The sequence below is a fragment of the Colletotrichum abscissum genome, assembly GCF_030869225.1.
Source record: "Colletotrichum abscissum strain IMI 504890 chromosome Unknown Scaffold_26.1, whole genome shotgun sequence".
NCBI lineage: Eukaryota > Fungi > Ascomycota > Sordariomycetes > Glomerellales > Glomerellaceae > Colletotrichum > Colletotrichum abscissum.
The window spans coordinates 614579-631079 of record NW_026850165.1 but is presented as its reverse complement, the minus strand read 5'-3'; the positions used below and the strand labels follow the sequence as shown (position 1 = coordinate 631079).

Below are 16501 nucleotides of genomic sequence, written 5' to 3'. Positions count from 1 at the left end.
TTAACGCTTTATAAAATTTATTATAAATAACGACGTTAATAGCTTTATTATTAGCGTTAAAAGAAGATATTATATAATAATTTTAAGGACTAAAGTTACGTAAGGGGGGAGTAATTATAATAAATTTAGGATACGGCTAGTAATAGGACGTTAATAACTTAGTAACTAGTATACGGTTCGTATTATAAAAGAACTTTTTAAGAAGTAGAGCCCTTATAAAGGACTCTATAAGCTTTAGTTTTATAATATACTTATACTTATATTATAGCCTCGCTAGTTAAGTACTTATAGCCTAATCTTTTATATATAGGTTTTTTAAATTCTTAAATATAATAAGATATTAAATTTAGTACTTTATACTACTTAGGCTTTTTTTTTTAAATAATTATTAATAATCTATTTAGTTAAGTAATATAATACTAAATTTATAGTTATAAATAAAGAGTTATAAGTTCGAATCCTACCGTAAGTATTTATATTCTTAATTACGAACTTCTATAGGGCGTAGTTAGGAATATTAATTTTTAATTAGCCTAGCCCCGGATTTTTTTTTTACGTAATCTTATATTTAATTAAATATATTAAATATAAGGCCTTATGATATTTAATTATTTGACTTATTAAAATTCCTATATTTAACTATTTATTTAACTTATTTATTTAATTAATTTAAATGGGTATGTGCGCTGCTCATGCGCGACTTGTTTATGGTTGAACGATATAGACTAGGTTGTTAAATAGGTACTTAACACAATCGCTCGCTCTTTGGTTATTATCTTCTATTAACTAATAATATTTAGTCAACTTCTTTTATGACTGGTTTCTCAAATGACTCGATTATATTAACTAACACAACCTACGATTAATAATGTCTTGAACTAAGGTATGGTACTTAATTATCCAGCCGTTCTGTTAAGGTTTGGGCTTATATGCATACATAGATTGACCGAATCGAGTGGTCTCTCCTCCAATATACTATCTGTTGGTATCCCTATTACAGGGTAATTGGTTCGAACCGTGGGTTGACGAAGAGATCAATTGAACTATATGAATTTCTGCGTAGGTGTAAAAAGGAGGTTCCAACCGTAGGTTGGGCAGGCCGCGATAATCGTAAGTAGGGGCCGTAATTGGCCCCTGCGCGGCCGCCGTACGCCGAGGTCGAATTGGACTTCCAATCCGACACTATCTTTCCATGCTGGGTGGCAACGAATGATAGTCCGACTTCCTTATCATCAGTTCCTAGAACCGTGGGTCCGCAAAATAGAGGCAGTACGTTCCACACGGTATAACAACGTTTAATATACTTAGTTCAGGATCAAGCCCTGAGAAAAATAAATAAACGCATAGATGATATGTTCAGAATTGATGACCAAAGACATAGAGTGGTTGAAAATATGTCGAACAAGGCTCGGCATTGATTTCCAGAGGATTAAACAAGTTACCAACAATATGAGGATAAGTTAGCACTTAGCCACTGACCTGAAGTAACACTATCGATAACGTCCAACAGTATGCTATAGGAGGTGATCAGTGAAATCATGAGGTCAAAATATTTCTCTCTTTAGGCTATCTAGCTGCGGTTCCCTCGCGCTTTTGAACTCTCAGTCGACTGAAAAGATGCGAGTGACTCGGAATCTTCGGACTTTTCGGGTTTCTGTGATGTGGCGCAGGAGTTCTTTCGTAAATCATTGATGATGATGGATATCTAAGCCTCATGCATCCCTTGACTTCACGTGACCAAAGTAGTACAATCGGTCCGAGGACGTCGGACTCGGGTGATGTACGAGGTGTGCGAGGAGTCCGAAGGTCCCAAGCTTAGTATTGTATCTCCCGCCGGCACACTCCTTTATGGCAGAAGTACTAAAAGTCCCAAAAGACTGCCTGATTTCGAATCAGAATAACGGTTCCAATATCATTCTCTCCCTCTAGATCACTCTCATTCAACTCTAAGAGACTTGTCGTTCTGTTTCTTGGTGTGGGAGCTTGGCTAGCACACGATCATCAACTCAAAGCAATCGGCTACAACCTACACTTTCATTGGCCTCCCCGAAACAGTAAAGCTCTGAAGGTGGGGCTGACATGGACGGACTCAACTCGACGACAGGCGCTGGGGGTGCAGAGGCAGCTGCCGGGGAAGCATTTGACTTCCGACTTTACCGCTACACGCCATCTCTTCCGGCCGCCATAGTCAGTGCTGCCGTGTTTGCAGTTCTGACCATCCTTCATGTCTGGCGACTGTATCGAGCCCGAGCTTTTTACTTTACTGCCTTTGCTCTTGGTGGTATTTGTGAGTGTGGCCCTGCTGAGAATTTGCCCCCTACTCGGACTCCCGAGGCTTCTTGTTCCATTGAAGGCTTTGCAGAACTGCCCTCCCATCTGCCGGGACTGAAGATACTGACTTTGACTTTGCAGTTCAGACGATAGGTTACTGCGGACGAATATGGTCACACTTTGATACCATGGCCATCGGCGGCTTCGTCATACAGGCCATCCTGATCCTTGTCGCCCCGGCCTTGTATGCAGCTTCGATTTACATGATACTCGGCCGGCTGATTCGAACTCTCCGAGCCGACAACCTTTCCCTGTTGCCTGTGCCATGGGTCACGAAGATTTTCGTCACTGGAGATGTCGTCTCGTTTACAATGCAGGCTGGAGGAGGCGGGATTCAAGCAGCGGGAACCCTGAAGCTCTACGATATTGGCGAGAAGATCATCATTGTCGGCCTTCTAGTTCAGATTGTTGTCTTCGGGTTCTTCATCATCACGACTATCCTATTCCATCATCGAATCAGTTGGAAGCCTACATCGGTCGCCATCGAAGGGATCGTCCCCTGGCGAAGATACCTCTGGGTCCTTTACAGCACCAGTCTTATCATTCTCGTACGAAGCGTCTTCCGAGTCATCGAATACCTTCAAAGTAACCGCGGGTACCTTATTTCACACGAAATATTTCTCTACATCTTCGATACCGTTCTTATGGTCGCGGTCATGGCGATTTTCCTGGTTTGGTATGTTGAAGACCTGGAACAGAAGGTATCAAGAAAAGACCGAGATACATTAGGCTCCAGCGATAGTGCCTGTATGTTGGAAGAGCTTTCTAGAAGGCATACTGGCCGGAAATAGGTGGTGAAGAATAGCAAAGCTGGTTGTCCGTCAGTGTCTAGCGTTGCTAGATTGGACCATGTACGATAGAGAAGCATCGCACGAGTGAACTTTAGGCTTGACACATTCGTCGCCCGCTGTATCGATGCGTGAAATTATATAGGCACTGGGTAGTGGAAGATGTAGACGTGTTGTTCATAGACAAAGTTCATGGGTTTCCATTGCTGGATCTCTGATCCACGACCTATGCTCATGGTCTAGCATACCATACGTCTCTGCATAGAGGTTATTTGCCCAACCGTCCAGCCACCAGCGACTTCGCAAGCGCTTGAGAAGCATGCAAAAGTACAAGAATATCACCAACGCCTTTTGTCTATTCTCTCTCAGCAACGGGAGGAAGTCGTCTGCAACCATGGCAATCCAGATGAACACATCAGTGATGTCTTGAGGCTCTGCGGACTCATAGAAAGCGCCATAAGACTTGTAGAGCTCATTGATGGCCCTGTTGTATATCTCCAGAAGCCCATTATCTGGCTCTGATGCGTTGATATTTGCTTCCAGGTCTCCAAGATGCGTGTGGTGATATGGTCCTTCTCGATACTGGAAGTGTGCAGTAATCCGCGTAATAATTGGTGAGATTAGAAGATTGTCGTTCGGTTCCCCCACAAGATACCGGGTCCCGCAGAATAGGACTATCCAGTCGGGAGATTGGCCTGCACTGGCTAGCGGCGATTCGTGTAGATATTGCGAATTGGCTAGAACTGGGAGTGGAGAAACAGGTCAGCATACTCTTCCTGCAGCGAGACCGAGAACGAGAACTCTTACCGATGTAGATAGTCAAGACTGAGAAGATGAACAAGTGTGCTTTATTCTCGTCTTGGACGTGCTCCATCAAGCCAACAGCTGTTCTCGAGGAGATTTCGTGATGCACCATCGACTTCTCCAGTAACTGGTCTTTCCTGTCGGGTCTTAGATTCGCAAGATGCAATGCTGCCAGCGAGAGAATGCTCCTCATGACGTAGTCGGTTTCTAGCCCGAGTTTGACGACATTCAGCCGCCAGAAGTCCCCGAGCAGCGGGTTGTCTGATAGAGTCTGCGCGGTAAAGTTGCAGTAATGATGCAGGAGTTCAAGGTCGAGAAAGTTCAACTCGCCCGCATGCTGAGAAAGGGTCAACATGGGGTCGAGTGACGGTGAGGATAGAAAGCCGCAAGCCACGCCATGTTTGAGGCAGTTTTTGCAGGCTGGTCGCTGCTCATCACACTAGAAGAGTCTCGTAAGTCAATTTCCGGTTTCTAAACATTTGAGGGAAGAATGAAGATGTTAATCCCACCGGCCCGGCCCCCAAGGACGAGACACTGGACAAGCATGGCGGCTTCTAGACCAGGACTACTGATCCTGGTACTACAACCCACTATCACGCGTGCATTCAAGCCGTACACAGCCGTAGTACCAAACATGCTTACCTTGATCTTCCTCGATTTACAAGTCTTACAGCCTGTTCGAGTCTTTGGATGCGCCCGCCGTGACGGGTTTGGTTGCATGTTCGTACTCGGTGCTGTCCGATGACAGCTACGCGGCGGATCGAGTCGGTGAACAACGATTCGTTAAGTAGGTATCACACCACGGCGTTTCCGCCATGACAACAGACTCGACGAGACAAATCGCTCTTGGCCAAGCTCCGGCGATAGATGATTACGCCCTGATGCAGCGTAGAGAGATACGGCTGTTGATTAATAGAGGGGACGCATAACCTGCATCCAACCCGCGGACGCCTTCGTACTCCAGTCGTATTCGCACTTTCTCGGGTGGTGTAAGGGGCTAGCTTAGACGGACAAGTTCCATTGGAAAGCTCGGCGCCACACTCAAGCGTCACCTTGTCTTGGATCGGCTGCTGATATTCCGCTGAGTCAGGTAAACTAGAAGACACCCAGCAGCAAAAATCCTATTCTCAGCTAGATAATGTTGTGTTATTCACCAACACCGGTCCACCGCGCTGCCCAGCCGTGCCAGCCTAGCCCCCACAGAAAATTAAATATCAGAAAACTCGGGTTGTGCAGGATAGGCGAGCAGTACGTAGAGCTCGCCTGGCAGCTTCTCCGACTCTGAAACCCAGCATCTGTACCGCGACCAACCAGATCGCCACCTAAGTAACCGGGTGCGCGTAGAGCTTTTGCTTAAGCGCCCTGAGCCCGGCTCGTGTATCCGATCACACCATCTACTGCCCGTTAATCTAGCAAACCACAAGGCATCTCTTATTCGCGAATCTCAAAAACACCCGGTGAGACTTGTAGTTCCCCAGCTTTAGACTTAAGTTCACGGCCTGATTACGTATAAAGCTTGGCATTTGCTTATCCTTTAGGCGTGACTGCTGCCAATAAGTGAGTGTACTTCACGACTTGGAGTTTCATGTTAAAAACCTCATTGCTTGTCAAATAATATGCTTCCCTGTCAGAAGGTGCCGCCAAACGTCTGTCTACCGTGCCGCAACCAGCGACCTGGTCATGCCGCTGGTGGGGGAGCAGGTTTTCGCGACCTCGGTAACTATACGACAGTACAGGGGCATCTGATAGGTCGCTACAATTCTAATTTTTCTACATTTTGGCGTGATTCCACGAGTCAGGGGCGTGTCCATGGCTTAAGAGACCACGCTGTCCTAGTCTGGAGTGATGAAACCATTAGTATGAACGATGTCTGATTTGGTGCTTTGATGCGGACACTGCCGGCTGGAGCCGACTAAGCGGTCGGAGTGCGGGCCGCTTGTAAGATGTGCCAGCCTGACAAGCCAGTCGGGTCCGATCTTTACATTTTCGACCTATCCCCTAAGTCCCCAAACCCCCACCACCTTGTGTCGGCAGGCAGTATCAGCATGACTTTTGCAGTTTTGCAGCTCACATGTCGAAGCTAGAAGGCCCGGACTTCCCCGGACTTCTCGGTCACTGGCCCGGAAATACGGCAATACCGGCATCTTTTGGCGAGTTTCCGAACGTCAGATTAGACTTCACGTAACGCCCTTGGGTGATCCTAGTATGGGTCAAATCCCAAAGGTCGAACGGAACCTCCGGACCATGACCTTCATGACAGAGTAGCCTAATTTTCAAACTTTTCTTTGACGCTATTCGTTCGCAACTTCGTCCGCGACATTAGCGATATGAAGTATATCATGAGTGAAATCTATAACGTAACTGAATATGCGCGAGGCACTATTGAAGATTTCATTGAGGAGTTGGGATCAAGAATTCAGGCTAACGTATCGTTGTGGATGCGTAGGAAACCAAACACCCCGCTCATAAACTTGCTAGGCCCGCGACAATGGAACCCTAGTGGGGGCATCGTGGGTTTCGCCCTTCACACACTCGCTACTTGAAATCCTGCCTTCCCAATGTTCAACATCGAAGATCGTGGCGGACATAGCTCAGTTGGGAGAGCGTCAGACTGAAGTGGAATTCTTTCCTGAAAACTTCATTCAAATCATCTGAAGGTCGTGTGTTCAATCCACACTGGCCGCATCTTCTATTTTTGCAAATGATAAATAAATAAGTATGCTTGCTATCAGTAAGTGTTCCCGAATTGGTGATGTAACTTACTTCCAGTGAATGAAGCAAGTAGTCACTAAATACTGACTCCGTACTTGCTTCACTTCCTCAGTTTCGCCGAGATAAGCAAACAAGGCAAACAAAGCAAGGAGACTAGAGTTGATTTGTTACGTTACCGCAGTCTGGCCTTTTTGATATATCATGCATTCAACACAGGGTCTTCCACTTTTCTATCCCTTCGCTGTCGTCTACCTCGTAAGTAAGCTATGAAACTCTTCCTGATATTGTGGCTTTGGTTCCAGCATCTCTTAGAGAGGGACCCGGTTTCAGACAAGGTGTAAATTCGCCTGCCGAGAAGGAACTCGAAAAGTCTACGCCGGTTATAAACTTTAAATAGAGCTAAATAGGAAACACACGCGTCGAGGCTGCGAATTTACCTATTTCTTGGGACGCGCTATGTCAATTGAGCACACGGTGATATATCACCCCGCACGTTCACCGCCTGTTCTGCAATGTCGTGGTGTTTGAGTTGTCAGTCGGCTGTCTAGATAGTACCTAAAGTCGTTTCATATTTGGCTGTCCATTGGATGAACGTGGCAGCTCCTATGAATCTGTAGATTTGTCTGCTTGGCGGATGACACCACTGTCCGGGAGTTAGGACAGTCGTCTGAAATGCCACAAGTTACAACTTAGCCTTCCGTGTCTAATTGCAGACTACGTTGGCCACGATTGATCGTCAAAACTTTCTCTTAGACAAACTTGGACGAGATGTCTCTCAGGCCTACCTGTGATATCACAAGAAACACAGGCGGAGTTTGTGCAAACATAAGATTGAGGAACCAATAAGAACGGCGACTCTCCTATCACATGCGATCAAAAATGCAAGGGAAGCTAGAACAGACAGACCGACAAGCGAAGCAAGCAGCAAATTCGTAGCACGAGTCCTGAATTAAATCTCGTATCTGCTGGCTCGGCCGAAGAACTACCTGTGGGTTCGGCATATTGGCCTCTTGGAGATGAATTATGTGAGGCAATTCTGAGATAGATGCCGCAACGCCTTGCAGTCCAAGATTCAAGCAATCCTGTACTACGGCTACCGGTCGTTCATTCAGAATTTACAGTGCTTTCAATGGATATATACTTGCACAACAACTGTTACTGTCAGCTATTCAACGTAGACCAAAAGTGTTAACCTCAGCAGATGGCATCGGCGTATGACAGCATCATGTTGAACAGAGCTTTGTGTTTCCAGAAATTTCTCAGAAGTTGACTATGAGAAGGTAGCATAATGTTTTCTTCCCTGTTCGTGTCCAGTCCTCGCCATCACATTCACTGTTAGTCCCTAGGGCCACCTCTTTCGATCAACCTTCATCTGCTTACACGTCTCTCTAAGAGGGTCAACAATTCTACATTCTTCTATTTCTCTCAAGATAGAGTGCGTCGAAACTTTGCTTCCCTTCCATCCAGCACCGGCGACGTCGCCTTGAGAAACAAATCTCAGAGCAATAAAGTGCTTGAAAAGGCCCAGAACAACGAAGAAAAGTGGCAGATACTAGTCATGTGCCCGGATACAGAGGCTGCAACCTCAAGGGCTCTGTTGGCGATTCCACCACCATCATCGCTCGCGAGTTCAGGGATGACACAATTATCAGCGGGAGATCCGACGCGATCACCTCGAATGACCCACAGTACGAACTCCTACCATGGGTTCCGTTGGAATGGATAACATGATGGGCTTGTGTCCTGCGGTATCGACAGTGCCAAGTACTTGAACACGTATGCGAGAATCCTTAATACAACGGGCATCCCAAACAGTCCCCATAGAGCTCTCTCGGGATCGGACTAAAGATGGGCTAGGTTTGCTTGATTAATGGAAGCTTATCTCGTCGATGAAACGATGGGATCATGTCATACACCCTAACGCATTTCCAAAACCATCCAATCATTCCGGTACTTGCCTGTCACTCGAGCTATGGGGTGGCATCAAACACATGTTCGCGAGCACAACCCTGGTAGGATCTTGAGCTTGGGCTGAAACTTGTCTTTCGTTATCGTGTAATCATTGACTAGACATCATCTGAGAATCCATAGTTATCTTTCCAATGCTTGGTGTCTCCGAAGGCTCACATAGGCATTCCAGAAACGTGTGATTGCGCTACTCCAAGTTGATGTTTGTCTCGAAATATTCGCCAGACGCAATAGCTTCTCCATCCATGACCCCACTAACGTACGCATCCCCAATGAGCTCGTACCTGCCTCCCTTCGTAGGCCGAACCACGAAAGGAACCTCGGAACCAAGAAGCAAGCATATCGAATCACCAACCTTTGCATTTCTGGGCACCAAGCACAGCCTACCGACCGCTGTGCGAGAGAACCTCCGTGGGCTGGCAGCAGCCAGGATAGTCATCTCCACCGTCACAGCAGCCGCGACGAAAGCCAATCGTGCCTTATTCGCCTCTTCGGGGTCTTCGGAGACGAGCCAGGTCTCCATGTTCGTTATCATATCCTTGATAGACTCCGAAAGGTCCACGTCGATGCGGTCGCTCAGCTGGCTTCTCTCAGACGTCAGGGTCTTCCAGAATTCAGAGAGGCGTTCAGGGGACATGTCTTGAATGCGATCAGAACCTGACGCAACTCGAACGCAGGATTTGTAGAAGTTGAGCGACCTTAAAGAATTTCGGGCGTAGTAGGCATCCATCTTGTCAAGCGGGTACGGGACGCGCTTAGGTTTCGGTGGGAGTGGTAGCTCAGGCCAAGAGATCCCATCTTCCTCGATGGTATCGATTAGCATGCCAGAACACCTTAGTATTTTGTCATCGATGATTTCGACGTTCCCAAGCTGTATGCCGCCGGCTGAGAACTTGCCATACCGAACGCTGTAGCTTGGCAACGCGTCAAACTCCTGGTTTCTCAAATCGGGTACCCAAGTTGGGAGATCTGACAGCCTTCGACGCTGCCATCGGTATACAGGTCGGTAGTACCAGGGGAGCGCAACGTCGGTGACCAGTTTCTGTGGCGCGCATGCCAGAACACCGAGGTCCTTCTTCTCCAGGAGCTGAGATCGGGCGAAGCGTATGTAACACTCTTGAACCGAAAGAGAGTACAAGTTGTCTCGGGAAATGATGCTATCTTTCTCGATATCCGAGGCGTAGCCTAAGACACCCAGAATGTGGTCTCGAGGATCGGTACATTGAAATGCTCTGGTGGCTTTAACGCCGTCCATCAGCGTGACTGGTTGCTTGCCTCGATACCATTGGCTCATGCGCATCATCGAAAGGTTATAGAGACGGGTTGGGAGAAAAGTCACGTTGCTGTCATTCACGGTTCCATCCTTTGGCAGAGCTTGGATCCCAAACGTTGACATTCTCAGAGCCAGCTCTGAGAGTGGTTGAAACGGCATCATGAGCTTCCCGCAATAGAGCCAGGTGTTATCGTTGAGAATCGCCTCTTGATAAACCCACTTTCTTTCGAACCAAGTGTGATTCATTAGTGCCCTAAGAGGTCTCCAGTCCAGATTCCAGACGGTAGACTTGCCGTCTTGCGCTCGTTCCTGGTTGCGAGTGGCAAGGATATCTGCACTTTTTCTGTTCTGGTGAGGATCGTCCACAACCTCAGGGATGATCTCAGATGCTTCCTTGATGACATCCTGAACTCCACCGATGTTGGAATCGTCACTCCCAAGCCAAATTCTGACAGCTTCCGCATTTGAGTAAATTTCCGACATTCGCCCAATTTGTTGGGTTTTCTCCAAAGTGTTCCTCTGGTTGATGCAAATGGAGTCGGCCCAGAGCACAACCTCCTCAGTAGGGGAGCGCCAACGCTTCAGCGCTTCAAAAAGAGTTTTAGTAATTTGAATCTCTTTTCCTTTGCAGGTGATGTATGTTTTGTCCCGAGCATCTCCCCATGCATAGGAAATGGCATGGTATTTGACTGGCGCCTTAAGCCACTCGTTCGTGAGGTCAATTCGAACACCGTCATCTTCATGTCCCGGAAGTAAGTGAATGAGACGGAATTGGCCCTCTACAAGTGAGCCGTGCGTATATTGTGGCGGAGATCGAAGCCAGCGCTGAAGTCGCGATGTCAAGGTCCTTTCTTCACCGCGGAAGAACAAGTGAGATGCGATCGGGCCAGCCAGAATGACCGCAGCGCCTATGGCATAGAGCACCCGCGCATCAACGCCGGTATCGTCCATTGATGTTGATTTAATCGATATGAGACGATGGAACCGGCGGGCTGGGCCTCGCTTGCGAGTGGTGCTGGAGGTTGGTTCATCCCAGTTGACCTGCGGAGACAGGTAAGAGATGAAGGTGGTTCCATGTCGGCACGTGTTAGGCCAATCATGTTGTATGCAGGGATTCCCTCTCCAACGTCATATCTCTTCAGCTTGTTGTGAGACCAGTCAAGGGGCTTCGGATTGCCGACTCGATTGCCTTGGGTCACATGAGCTTAGGCAGCACATTTGTTACAATATGATACTAGACGGATTGGAAGCTGAGCTCAGTAGGACTTATCCCACCGGTCAATTTCTAACAGCTAATGTTTTCATTTCGCTGCCCATGAACCCAAAACTGAACCCCATTGATTTCGATGTGTGTACGGAGTACCAGTGCGCTCTACCCAATCGAGAGAACTCCAGCTGGCCAGACGTCGGAGAATAGGAAGTTTCCACAGCATTGTCCACAATGCGCAACGACTCGAAGGATAGAAAACGTGGTTTTGAGTCAATTATCCACAACGGAGATGAAGCCAGTGCCAACGCGTAAACGCGCGAAGCTGTTTACTCAGCATGAGTACGCTATCCACAAGCGAGTCAGCGCAACCTGTATCTGATCAAATGAATCATGGACACCCCCAGTAGCGTGTCTCAAATTGAGCGATACCACACCGATGCCAAGATTTAAGCTTGGCTCTTGATCGTAAAATCCTAACATCTCCACAACTTCTTTGCGTCACGATAGGCGAGTACCCTTCGTATTCTTAATCGAGGGCAAGTATTTCCGGCTTCTTCGTGCTTCGAGACTTACTTTACTTGACATTTCACCGCCATCTGCCAATTACCCACACAACGCGTCGATGTTGCACATACTGTCGATGGTCAACGGGCAACAAGCGGATTCCGCATTCCATGTCGGCCGGGCAGGAATATGTTCAAGGAAGCAAGCTTCTCGAGGCCGATTCTATCGGATAGGAGAGGTCATGACACTTTCGTGTCAATGAGATTTGGAGAGTTGCCGAGAAAGGCCTGACTGGTGCCTACTAATGCTTTCTCCCCCCGTCATTCCATGCGATTATCATGACAAAGCTCTCACAAGACCTAATCACTCTACAAAAGCGCGGACACAAGGTAAGATTGCGATCTCGGCGTACTCAGAACATGCCCTCTTTGAAAAATAACCCTAAAATGCAGCAACTTAATGACTGATAGATACCGGCCGAACTCGTACGAGTGAGGTTCTGGGCAGAGGTAGGTCTTCGCCGACCCGGCGGTTCGGTAGCAAGCGACCTTCCGCTTTCGGAACCCCAGGAAAGTATACTCGTTTGAGTCAACAACTAAAGTCTCCCACTCTCCCCACGTTTCGGCGTTACCACGGAGTAGCCGTAGCTTGAGCTAGTCTAGAGCAATTTCCCCCTGCAAGTCAGAGAAGAACACCGGGAACATCATGAACTATGTACATGGGGGAGGACCCGCCAAAGGTCAACCAAGTGCAACATGGCTCAAGCCACACAGTCAGGCTCATGCTTCGTGCCGTACTCCCGTCCGCTGCGTGGCAGCCAAGATCAGGGGTGAAAGGGTGGAAGCAAGTCGTTTGACCTCAAACCAGGGCAGAATTTCGCTATCAACGACTCATCGCCATTTCTCAAGTACACCAATCTGTGACAAGGGACCCGTTTGTCTTGATCATCGTGCCAAGGTACAATTTGTGCATAGTAGGTGATGCAATTTGGCAGGCCAAGTAGCGTTTCAGCGCCAAGGTTCGACTTGCGATGAAGCCGAAAACCATCAGACGATACAAGCAAGTCGGCAAGACGTATCTTCCACTTCGCCACCGAAAATGGGCAATAGCCTAGGGGCGCTATCATATGGGACGCACAGAAGAAAATATGTCCCTGGTGAGCGTGGCAGCTGTCAAATGGAGAGCTTCATCAATTACCATTCAAACAGAAACAAAATTAGGAGCTAGACTGCCCAAACAACAGCTTTTGGGAAATGCCTTGATTAATCACGATGATGAGCAACTTGCTGCTCAATGGGTCATCAGATGATTGATTTTCTGCCCCTCGTTTCTATTTCCATCTGCCAGGGAGCCCCTCCTAGATGTCCACCTTCGCACGCGCGCGGCGTGCGGATATGCGGGGACGAAAGTCGAGACCCCTGATAATACCTTGGAAACCCATGCCTTTCAGCTGCTTCTCATCAGCCTTACCAGGCCTGCCCTTCTAAGGCCTCGTTTTCGTGAAGATTGCGCTGGTAGACCGCCCGCGACCGCTCTTATCGGCAAGTATCGGCAAGGGAATTGAGGGTGTGCCCGTTCTCTCTCATTGGCACGTCTGAGGACTTTCGAGGCTATCGGCTGAGGCGTAGCTGAACGCTCTGCAGGTGGTAGCTTCGCATGTGTCCAGGATACCTGCTTCAGCATGAGAAGATCTACCTCCATGTGACGCTGAAACCCCCATTCAATGTGACGTTCCTCAAAATTGAGTTCTGGAAGACAGTGAGGCCTGCACAACATGCGAAACTCCTCGCAGTCCATCATACCATAAATAACATGATCCTAGGCAATACTATGTAAGAAGACGTTCGTCTGGTCTCGATTTCGCCGAGAGCCCAGAAAGGCTACCATCCCTTCCCCTGACTAGCATCGCAAGACTAGGCGCGCCCCACTTGGTCATCACTCTGGAAATCTGGTTCTATTCGAGACGGGTCAGTGTGACCGTTTAGTTTATCGGCGTCTATATTGCGCTGTTCTTTGGGTATAACAGATTAAGATGTCATGGTTCATGGAGATAAGACGAGTTGTATAAAGACGGGAGGTTGAGGACATCAACGAACGTCCCCTCAGCAGCCTGTCTCTCAACAACTTCCTTCGCTTCCAACACCACAGTCGTTCTTTTCTGAACTTGTCGATCTTTTTTGAAACAGTCCTTCTTTTCTTGTGCGAAAACATGTCTTTCAACACACTCTTTTTCAAGCACCTCTTGGTAGGTGCTGCTCTCCTCCCCGGCCTCGCATTGTCCTCTCCCGTCGGCAGCGTCGATGCTCGAGGTGTCAAGGTCATTTCGGCGCCCTTGGAAAATATCACGCCAACCATCATAGACCACGGTCCTCTTGATCTCGAGGGCCTCGAGCGCCTCAAAGACTCCCTCACAAAGTCTATCCGCCCGACGCAGACGCCGGAGCCGAACAGAGTCAAGCGCCAGGACGCTGCGTCGGGCACCGTTCCCAACTCTTTGACAGTCGCCACCAGCGATGCCTTCGTTTCGGTCGATGTCGGTGACATCAATCTTATTGATAGCAACTCTGCCAACTGTCACTCTGAGGAACTCAACGGGCCATTTGATTCTATTCAGTTCTTCACTGGGTCTACCAACATGCGCGCCATCAACGCTACTAGCAGCAGTGGAAACGCAAGTTCAATCACCAGCGTAAGTACAGTTTTTTCTTTCTTTTTTTCTTTTTCCTTTTCGTTCTCCAGGGTACTGGAAACCATAAGTCTGACATGGTATTCAACAGAAACTTGAAGGCTGGGCCGATGCCGGCGTTTTCAAGTTCGAGAACGGCGACCGCATCAAGGAATTCTGGGTTCTCGAGAACCGTGGTTCCTTCCATGGCTTCAACTTCACAACCACCAGCGGAAAGACTTACTCTGCCATGGGCCAGGTCCTCCGCGACCCTCCTCCGATGCAAAAGGTCCCCGTCGGATCCGGCATCCTCGGCCGTATGCGCGTGCAGTACTGCAACATCGGTCTGATCGGCCATCTCGGCTTCGACTTCCTCGACGAGCTTCAGTCCGTGTCCATCAGCAACATTGCTTACTCTGGCTTCACGGACAACATCATGCCTTCCGGCCCCGGACAGACCATGACTGTTGGATCCCAGATTGTCGACAACCGTAACTCCACCGCTGAGCAAATCATCACGATCATGACGATGGATGCCGTCACTAGGTCGCACACTCTCAGCGTTGCGAACCAGTGGAACGTGGGTGGCCGCGTTGCTGTCGAAGCTGAGGCCGGCATCCCGCTCATTGGAAAGAGTAAGGTTACGACTGAGTTCTCCTGGCAGGTGCAGAAGACCACCGTAAGCAATCGTCTCCATCAATCGATATATCTCAAAACAGTTCGCTAATTGCATGACCAATCTAGACCGAGGAAGACACCGAGGGAGAGATCCTAACTAGGTCTGCCACCATCAACCTCAAGTGCCCGCCCAAGAAGTACTGCGTAGGCTCCTCCTTCTTCACAATGTTCAAGATGAACGTCGAGGCCGAAGCTACATTCCGCGCCAAGACCAAGTCAGGCAAGGATTTCTTCTGGAAGCAGAAGGGCAAGTACGAAGGCGCCGACTCTCTCGCCCTGCAGCTGCAGGTTGACGAGGCAGACGGCATCATCGGAAAGCGCGTTCCCATCGTCAAGAGCTTCTGATTCTGATACCCAGATACCCATTTTCCTTGATTCATCAATCTTGAGCAAGCGGCATTGTACTCTTTTGCTTTCTTCTTCTGCTTGTTGCTTGTATACCGCGCTGGGAGCACCATATTCCCCCAAACTCATGGCTGATCTGAGACGAGCATACGATGTTCCTTTCATAGAGACCCCATAGAAAACACGTTGTGCTCAAACAAATGGAAACGTTCATCTGACTTTTGAGAATCGGGCTTGTGATACAAAAATGATGTGCCTCGCTCACCTAAAATGGTTTAGAAGATCCATGATTTCGAGGGTTTTGAGTCCGAAGGCCTCGACAAGTTTGTAGGCTCTGAACTCTAAGATTCTCCATACGGGTTTCCAAGGTGTAGATGGACGTCTTAATGTGACACAGCGAGTGACTCAGCGCTTCTTTGACCACAATTCAATCCAGCAATCCGATCACCTCTTCTGGCTCTAGTCAAAGTGGATTGCAACGCAACGGCGTAGAAGTTCTCATGTCAGTCTATTACAATCTACATACTTACCCAGCGTCATGGTTAGTCGAACACGGAAAACGTGGGGGAAGTTTATGTTAGGTAATTATTGTTGAGGTCGAAAGAAGAATAAAAGACGACTATGACTAAGTATGTACACGTTCCTTTCAATATAACGATCTTTTTCATGACTCAACTCTAGACGTTTTGTCAATCTCGGCATACGATGAAACGATATCTTGAAGCTAGTAGTCATCGACTCACCTCACAGAGTAGACCAAATTTGTTCAGCACGAGCCAGTTCCGCCTGTTGAAATGCAGTCAGAGAATTTCCTCGGCGCTGTCTGTCGTATATCTTTTCAATAAAACGAGTAATGTCACAATAGTTCTCTACCATGCCACGTCAGCGTTTGAACTTAAGTCGCCGCATGATGTGCCAAATACTATCAAGTGAACTAGCTGAATCTTACTTTCTGGACATTGCAGGGCCTTGTTGAGCTTGCGAAACAGCCGTCCGGTCCTACGGCATCGAAGGGCCTGTTTGATCTCGGGGGCGGCTGTCGTAATAAGGCATACAGCAACCGTAGCCGCTGCGCCGATGGCCGCGACTGTAATCGGATCCGTCATACTTTCAGTGGATATATTTGGAGGTTGAATTGGGGATAGGAAGATTTCTGAACGCGAGAGTCCAAAGGTCTCAGTGCTGTCGCTACGACCGTTGCGATAGTTGGGTCTTGGTTCCAA

At 48.2% G+C, this 16501-nt stretch overlaps 4 protein-coding genes across 4 annotated transcripts; 2 read left to right on the top strand and 2 right to left on the bottom strand.

Moving 5' to 3' along the window:
* Positions 1 to 2079: 2079 nt before the first annotated feature.
* CABS01_10401 (RTA1) lies at positions 2080 to 3122 on the top strand (the record flags this gene model as incomplete). The annotated part of the gene is made up of 2 exons (XM_060543757.1): positions 2080 to 2287; positions 2413 to 3122. The coding sequence occupies 2 exons, from the start codon at positions 2080 to 2082 to the stop codon at positions 3120 to 3122; spliced, it is 918 nt and encodes a 305-aa protein (XP_060399439.1).
* A 174-nt stretch (positions 3123 to 3296) lies between these two features.
* Positions 3297 to 4278, bottom strand: CABS01_10400 (C6 zinc finger protein; the record flags this gene model as incomplete). Its single annotated transcript, XM_060543756.1, has 2 exons — positions 3297 to 3862; positions 3927 to 4278. The coding sequence occupies 2 exons, from the start codon at positions 4276 to 4278 to the stop codon at positions 3297 to 3299; spliced, it is 918 nt and encodes a 305-aa protein (XP_060399438.1).
* A 4512-nt stretch (positions 4279 to 8790) lies between these two features.
* On the bottom strand, positions 8791 to 10827 carry CABS01_10399 (heterokaryon incompatibility protein; the record flags this gene model as incomplete). Its single annotated transcript, XM_060543755.1, has 1 exon — positions 8791 to 10827. One exon carries the CDS (start codon positions 10825 to 10827, stop codon positions 8791 to 8793), a length of 2037 nt encoding a protein of 678 aa, XP_060399437.1.
* A 2972-nt stretch (positions 10828 to 13799) lies between these two features.
* Positions 13800 to 15278, top strand: CABS01_10398 (uncharacterized protein; the record flags this gene model as incomplete). Its single annotated transcript, XM_060543754.1, has 3 exons — positions 13800 to 14279; positions 14368 to 14934; positions 15000 to 15278. The coding sequence occupies 3 exons, from the start codon at positions 13800 to 13802 to the stop codon at positions 15276 to 15278; spliced, it is 1326 nt and encodes a 441-aa protein (XP_060399436.1).
* Between the last annotated feature and the right edge of the window lie 1223 nt (positions 15279 to 16501).